Below are 8,342 nucleotides of genomic sequence, written 5' to 3'. Positions count from 1 at the left end.
GAGAAGTGGCAGGAAAAAATAAAGGGTTAGATGACCTTGGTAGGTACAAGGGGGACAAAAGAAAAAAAAACCATACAAACAGACAAACAAGGAAGAACATTTGCAACTAAACTACACATAATACATGTAAAGGCCTATTTAAGATTTGCTTCCACAGATCTGCATCAATTAACTGATTTTGATCAGATTATTAAATGGTATCTGATTAAAGAAAGTGATCAGTCAAACATTAACTGCCGTCAAGGCACGATTATGTCCAGTTGCTAGCTGAGAAGAGCAAACTCGCTGCCTAATCACAAACAGGAAATCTTCAAAATCATTCGAGACTGATTTTGCTGTAATTTGGCTAAGACACCCAAGAGTCATGTGGCTCCATTAACCTAAAGACAGCTCATCCTGAACATTTTTTTTCCTCCCCAGAAATGACAAGTTGGCATTCTTGACAGCAATGCCAAAGCTTACCTGCTGCGCACAACACTACAGGTAACATTGCAGTTGCATAAGGATCTAATCCATTTCATTTTGCTGCTCCTCTAGCAAGATCTAACCAATTATTTTTGGCCCTAGAAAGGCCATGAAGTAGAAGCTGCACAGAGCAGGATGGGAGAACAGACTCCTCATATGTACCACTTGTAGGAGCCAGAATGGAGTGGGGGAGATAATCAGGCCCGATTGCTATATTTTCTTCAAAAGGCCTCTCCAACTTCTCTCTCCCAATCCCGTCTGTTTTTTTCCTCATACTGGTCAATGTCTCAGATGTAGAGACCTGGCTAGAAGGATGCCTGGTAAGATGTGTCAAATATTCAGTCGTTTTGGAACCAATACTTACACAACTAGTTCCCGATCATACCTGGTAGTGTTGAAGTACCCAAAAGCTAATTGTACAACGGTTATAGATTTGATTCTTACTGTGTGCCTAAATTTACTGCTATGGTAACATTGCCTCCTTCAGAAGAAGCTTCTGAATACATAAGTTAGAGACCAGATACCAAGTTGTAACATTGAAATCTTCGAAATTAAGGGCTGGAAAGGACTTCAAAAGATCACAGAGTCCAGAGCAGGAATACTGCTGAGATCAATACAGAAAAAACGCTTCCAATTTGATTATGGAATGTATTCCTGATGCAAGTATTGACCTTGGTATGGCAACCCTACCACGGCAGAAATCGCAAAGATCAGGAGTATAAAGAATACATACCCAGACATCTCTTCTTCACCCTTTCCAGTTCATCCTGTCTTCTTGCGGACAAAGCCAACAGAGCTCCTATCTTTGCTAGCTGGTAGGCCAACTCCTCTCCGATTCCACTTGAGGCTCCGGTCACCCAGACAACCTTGCCAGGCAGTTCCTTCTCTGTCAAAAAATTAAAAAAACAAAAACAAACCCACAACAGAATAAATTCAGGGGCTAGACATTTGCAAGAACAACATTTGAGATTTAGGATAAATCCATTAAATTGTTTCTGTAACTGTTATAGTGGAGGGGGAAAAAAAAGGGGGGTTTTGTCCAAAGCAGCTGTGACATTTATCCTGTTTTCTTTATAGCCTGAACAGGACATTCAAAGGCCACTGGGGCTAAATGTCAATTTTTTGTACCCAATAAACTTGCCTCTAGGAACCTGTTTCGGGCAGGTCTATTCATGAAGGGCTTCCAAGGACAAGAGTGAACTTAAAAGCAAGCAGCAAAACACTCTTGGAAACATCAAAAGGCGGGTTCTACAAGTGACAGCACAGAACTGAAAAAAAGCCTAGCTGGACACTTCTGGCTAATAATTTCTTCCTAATCCTGGATTGTCTCTTCATATCTATAAAGACAAAAAACTTGGCCAAAGGAGGCTACTCAGTACAGGCAGGGTGGGAGTTTACCTGTGGCCAAAGGAGGCTACTCAGTACAGGCAGGGGGGGAGTTTACATTCCTTGGTCTGAATCTGATGCAGCCAGGAGCCCTGCACTATTCAGTTGCTTACCCCTCAGCTATTGAAGTCAATGAAAGGAGTTTTACTAGGTCACATAAAGGAGCACCAGGATTGTCTTCAAGGCCAAGTTTTTAGAAGTATTCTGGCATCCAGAGATGCTGCTGAATGAATGGGATTTTCACAAGTCATAGAAAAACCCACTGGGAGTGAGCTGGCCAGCAGCCTCCTGGCCCCGGGAAGTTCTTATACCAGTCTGGTCCCCACAGCATCTATGTGCCTTCCAGCAGCACATTAGACACCGATTCACATCGGTCATGTGCTGTTAGCAACTGTTTGGTGTTAGTGGATACAGGACTCCACCACTCACGACCTGACAGACACTCCCTGGCATCTCTACAAGCAGGCACTGAACAGCACACTGCAATAGTTTTTAGCCACACAGATATTACGCAGGTCAAGACTCGAGTCAAGTTGTCTCCGTTTCACTAACAGGGGCTTGTTTGAAACAGAAGTGCTATCCCATTCTGGAAAGGGATAGTCTGAAAACACCAAAACAATTCTTGTCTGGAGGGTCAATGCAGCAGAACTAGACCCATGAGCTGGGTTGCACCGTCAGTCAGGTTTGTTCATTGGGTTTGAGTTGCATCTGTTCAAATCCACTGAAGCTCCCCAGTCTGCTCACAGTTAATTTACTGCACAAAAATGAGCAAGCTTTAAAATTACCAACCCCCACCAGAAACTTTGCAATAGTCTTTTTTCAAATTACAGCCCTATGTTCAGGTTAGAGAGAGAAGTGCTCAAAATATGATGTACACACAACCTTAAAAATGTTGCCCTTTTGCACACACTGATTGAAAGTCTTCCTATACTTAGGAGGTGACTACACATTGCTGTAGCGTTGTACTACATTGCTGTACAGCACACTACAGTGATATAGTGATCACGTGGGCCTAAACATGATCATCAGCTATGTTGCCACAGCAGTGCATTCCCCCGGTATAGAGTGGCACTATGACAACATAGCAGTGAAAACTAACCACACACAGCACAGTAAATCACCTGTACTGCACCCTACTTTGGTACTTCCAAAAGGACGTACTAAAGCACAGTGCTATAGCCATGTCCCTGTACAGCAATGTGTAGATGGGCGATTAGGGGCCCCACAGAGCCAGCATGGATGGCCAAGGCATGCTAGTTTCTGTAGCCAGTAGCACACAAAGGAGGGTTGACTAGTACCACATCCAGCCCCAGCAGTGTCCCAGCCCAAGTGACCAGGTCCTTGCTTACAGCTGGGTTGACTGGGGACAGCTTTTGGCAGGAAGGCAAAGCAGAGTTTCAGTGAATGCTCCTGGAGCTGTAGCAAAACACCTTCACCACTGCTCGTTCCTACTTATAAAATCTAGAGACTGCACCATAATGTTCTTTACAATATGTAATCCCAATATGCCCCAACTCAAAACTCCCTTTATTAGCTATAAGGGGCATACAGTTCATTCGACAGCACACCACTTTTTAAAAATCTAATTAACACTAATTTGAAGGGGAAAGGACATTACATTTGTCTTCCCAACATGGATGCACTTCTGTTTTCCACCTTCTTGCTACTGAAAACTAATCCGGTTTCTGTCCTACCAATCATAGCTCTCATCTCAAAGCTACTTAAAATGCATTTGTGGGGGCTGTTCAGGAGGCATGCCTTCCACAACGAAAGCCGGCCAAGGCCAGGCAATATTCTGCCAATACTGAGGTATTGTACTGACACCAAGTACTTCGATCTACTGGGTTTTGCTTTCTATAAAGAACTCGGACTAAAAAGCGCTGCAGATCAGGTATGCAACACCTCATTTGCTTTAGTACAAGTGTTCTTACTCAGAAAAGCTTTTGATGGTTAATTTTTAAGCAGCATTTAAGATGAAAAAAACAAACCCACCGAGTTACAAATCATAATGGTGTTAACCATTAACTATTGTGGTATAACCCTGCAGCAAGAGAGCTTAAACAGCATAATACAGGACAGCTGGCTATGACGAAGTGCTTGAAAAAGGCAGTTAGCCATATTAGTCTGAAGCCAGGCAGAAGGCAAGGCAGGGTGGCACCTTAGAGACTAACTGGTTCAGAGGCATATTTTTTCATAAGCAACAAATGCTAAGTAAGTAGGCAATCACCTATGACAGCTCAGCCTCCTAGCACCAGTTAGTCTAAAGCAGTGATTCTCAAACTTTTTAGACTCCAGGCACCCCTCCAAAACTTCCCCGAAATGTGGGGCCACTGGCTTACAGTGTACTTAGTGTGCCTTTTCACCTTTTCCCCTTTCGTTTCACAGAATGTAGCAGGAATAAAAGCCAAGAGTCTTTTAAAATAAAGTAGTTGCATAAAAAACACATGATGTTAAAAGCTATACATTTAAAAAGTGAGAATACCCTTGATATCCTTTGTAGAATTTTTAAATAATTTAAGAGATGTCCCTAGGCCCTGCTTCCCCAATTCTTTTGGGTAGTTTAAAAATCTACAAGAAGGATATTATATCTATCTATCTATCTATCTACCATCATTACTTCAAATAGGATCTCTTTTAGCCTCATCTCTTCCCATATAGTACCTTTGCTATTAAAACAGTTATACCATTCTACTCTTCTCCCATGCTTATTATAGTAAATTAAACCATTTTTAAAAGAGCAATGCTTGTTCAGGAAAACAATTCATTTGGGCTGAAACACAGGTTGTCACAACTCTTGCTTGGTTCCCCTTATACTAAACCCTGTACTATCTGCAATGGTTCCTCAGAGGTGCTTTAATAATGGTGCTCCTGGCCTGTGTGTTAACAGATCTTCTGTGGAAGTAGGGAAAAGCGAATTTGATTTATCCTAGGTTTGTACCATTTCCTAATCTACTTCTCCTGAGTACCATGCAGGTCTACATCAACAAGCAAAAGTCAGCCTAGCACTTAGTCATAGATTGTAGTCGGAAGGGACCACAATGGATCATCGTGTCCGACCCCCTGCCCCTGGCAGGAAAGAGGACCGAGGTCAGATGACCCCAGCCAGGTGACTATCTAGCCTCCTCTTGAAGACCTCCAAGCTAGGTGATAGCACCACCTCTCTTGGAAGCCCATTCCAGATCCTGGCCACCCTTACTGTGAAAAATTTCTTCCTAATATCTAACCTAAATCCACTCTCAACTAGTTTACACCCGTTATTCCTAGTCACTCCCTGGGGCGCCTTAGTAAACAGTGCTTCCCCTATTCCCCGTTGACTTCCTCTAATAAATTTATAGGCGGCCACAAGATCTCCCCTCAGCTGTCTCTTGTGAAGGCTGAAGAGATTCAGCTCTCTCAACCTCCCCCCGTAGGGTCTATCACGAAGGCCACTAATCATGTGAGCGGCCCTCCTTTGCACCCTCTCCAGATTCCCCGTGTCCCTCTTGAAGTGCGGTGCCCAAAACTGGACATAGTACTCCAACTGCGGCCTGACCAGTGCCGCATAGAGGGGGAGCATCACCTCTTTTGATCTATTAGTCATGCACCTGCTAATACACAACAAGGTGCAATTGGCCTTGTTGATGGCCTCGTTGCACTGCCGGCTCATGTTTATCTTGGAGTCAATTATGACTCCAAGATCCCTCTCTGCCTCCGAGCTGCTGAGAAGGACACTCCCCAACCTATAGGTGTGCTGGGGGTTCCTCCTTCCCAGGTGGAACCTGACATTTATCCTTTATTAAACTGCATCCTATTTCTCTCCGCCCATTGATCCAACCTGTCCAGGTCAGCCTGGACAGAGTTCTGATAGAAGGATTTCTTGGAGTAGCCTTCAATTTGTTTGGAGCGTTAGAAAAGAAAAATCCCTTCTTGCAAGGTGAGAAGTGAGAGGCGTTTGCTCATCCACTTGAATTATCTGGACACCTTAGTTGACCTTCTCCTTCTCAGAGCCAAGATCAGAGCAGTAGTGCAGGACTAAGCCAGTCTAGGTGACACGGTGGTAAAAGTGCCAGTGTCCAATAAGATCCTAACATTTATTAAGTGCTTGCAGCATTGCAACTGCATCCAAATAGGGTAGATGTTTTCCCCATCTGGTCCTGCACCCATTTCCTGGAAACAGAGGTCACAGGACAGCTCTACCTAGCCATAGTGGCAGCAGCGCAGTACTCTGGAGATCAGTCTGCAAAGCAGTGGTTCTCCACCGCGCATCTCTCCAGGCAGGTGTGGGGCTGGATCAGGAAAGCACCCAGAGCCAAATTTACTAGCTCCTGCCACAGCCACTTCCTCTCTCAGCTCTACACACACATCCTAAGAACAGAGGCACATGGGACTGCATCACCTGGTATGGCAGTGCTAGTGCTGCAGCATCCTTGGAAATTTTATTTTGCTTCATGAAAGGGAAAGGAGATACAAGGGGGAGGAAAAAATCTGTTATTGAAAGATGTCCCAAAGGGGTGAAGTTCCTCCCATCTGCCAGTAGTGGAACAGACAGTCTGCTGTCAGGTGCAAAGGGGTAAAGGGTCATCTTACATATGAACTGTTCCATTGTTATTACCCTGCTGATCCCTCCGTTTACTGTAGTTCATGAGGTTATTACAGTCACTGTAACTCTTCTTTGTGTGTATGGGGCCAGGTTCTTGGCAAAGAGTTGTACTTTCTATCACAGCTACTCTCATGGGAATCAACGGGCGCATTTAAAATGTGCTGGGGGGGGGCGGGCATTCTAATTAGAGCAGCTCTTGAGAGCCACTCTAATTAAAAGTGCCTGCAGCATCTCCTGTACTCAGTGTCCCATGCCTCAAAGTGGTGGCAGGGGTGCTTAACTAAAGCTTGTTCAACAAGCTTCAATTAAAGCACCCCTGCCACCTCTTTGAAGTGTGGGGATGCTGAATACACGATGCCAAGGCTGCTGGAGTGTCCCAATTAGCATGCTCCAGCTGACTCAGTTAATCAAGTCTGCTAGTCAGAGCAGGCTTCAGACACATGAATAGTACGGATGTGCAAAGCGGGCCCTATTTGATTTGGATTCGGCCCACATCAGGGACAGTGATTCAATTTGTTGATTTGGATCACTGTCCCCGATTTGATTTGGCCAAATCGGGATCTGAAAATTCGATGCCGATTCTGAGAATTGCCAATTCAGACAGACACAGCTTTAAATGTTTTTACTATACACCTTGGAGGTACCAGCGCAGCTCATGAATGCTGGGGTGCATACAGCATCCCAGAGGAGTGCAGGGGGGCCCCCCTCTACGTGCTTGATGGTATACTTCCGGGTCTGCCAGGGAGTGCGCTGGGCCCCCCCTGCTTTAAAAAAAAAAAAAAAAAAAAAAAAAAATCTGTTGCAGGGGGATCCTGCATGCCCCCCCGGACCCAGGAGGCATCAGTCACCCATCCAGGCCGGGGGGGGTCCCCTGTGCGCTCCATGGCAGACCCAGAAGTGGACTGGAAGTGCTTCTGGGTCTGCTGCCCAGTGCGCTGAGAAACCCCCCAAAGCTTCTGTGGGACACTTAATGTGCCCCAGCATCACAGCACTCACGAGCCCCTGATACCTAGAGGTATGTAGAAAAAAAACAAACAAACACAAAAACAAACAAACACACACATTTAAAGCTGTTTCTATGTCTGAATCGATTCAGAGAGATTAAAAGGGTCCTCCAATTTGATTCAGAGATTCAGCTACCAAATTGAATCAGAGGACCGAAGCGTCACACAGCCTGAATGTATAGGTGCCCAATGCTGCTGTGGTTATAGAGGTTACCGTACCTTGGAGAAAGGATGACAGATACAGGTAGGTTCTACTTCTGATAAAATCCAGTCCCAGATGCATCAGTTCTTTTGTACTGATACTATATACCATGTCTATATCACTGCATTATAATATATTGCATTGCAGTTCCTGTCCAAGAAAGGTCATTAGAAAGATACCTTCTTCATGGTCTTTTGGGGTCATTTGGCTGGCAACAAGGAATGGACACTGCCTTAGGATTCAGCATTGAGCCTGTACTCTCCTGCCTCTTAATACGTTGCAAGGGAGTCACAGGAGGCAACTCAAATGCCATTTTTAGTTACAGATTTCACATGTAATCCTTATTTACAGTTTAGGAAGCACTTCTTGCCACAGCTTCCTGTACAGAGAAAAATTGAATGTGTAACCCTTTTGGAAGACCTTCAATCTCTTAACGAAGTAGCCTTTCAAACAGTGGAATCATATTCCCAATAAGACTTCAGCAAGTCTTACTGACATAATTCCCCAGTTGAAATCTAGGACCTCTTCTCATTGCTCCCTCGCATACGATTTTGTGTAGCAGGGATAAGGATTTGCTGTTTCCCAAGACTCCAACCATCTTATCTGACAAAAGCCTGATAAAGGCCATCCTGAACACAACATGCAAAACCAAACAAGGTGGTCTGACATGGGTTTGTGTACGAACTGCATCGATGGAACAAACTCT

General features: G+C 44.6%; 1 protein-coding gene across 1 annotated transcript in view; it reads right to left on the bottom strand.

Annotated features, from left to right (window-relative positions):
- Positions 1–7,747, bottom strand: part of DHRS7 (dehydrogenase/reductase 7) — a 29,989-nt gene extending 22,242 nt beyond the window's left edge. The window contains exons 1-2 of the mRNA XM_025207160.1: positions 7,654–7,747; positions 1,199–1,405 (exon numbers count right to left, since the gene is read on the bottom strand). Of these exons, the coding sequence (XP_025062945.1) occupies positions 1,199–1,405; positions 7,654–7,747 (301 nt within the window). The remainder of the gene's footprint in view (positions 1–1,198; positions 1,406–7,653) is intronic.
- Positions 7,748–8,342: the final 595 nt, after the last annotated feature.

The sequence above is a fragment of the Alligator sinensis genome, unplaced genomic scaffold (assembly GCF_000455745.1).
Source record: "Alligator sinensis unplaced genomic scaffold, ASM45574v1 scaffold708_1, whole genome shotgun sequence".
In the NCBI taxonomy this organism is placed as follows: domain Eukaryota; kingdom Metazoa; phylum Chordata; order Crocodylia; family Alligatoridae; genus Alligator; species Alligator sinensis.
The sequence above is the reverse complement of the archived record's forward strand: the minus strand, read 5'-3'. Positions and strand labels throughout refer to the sequence as shown.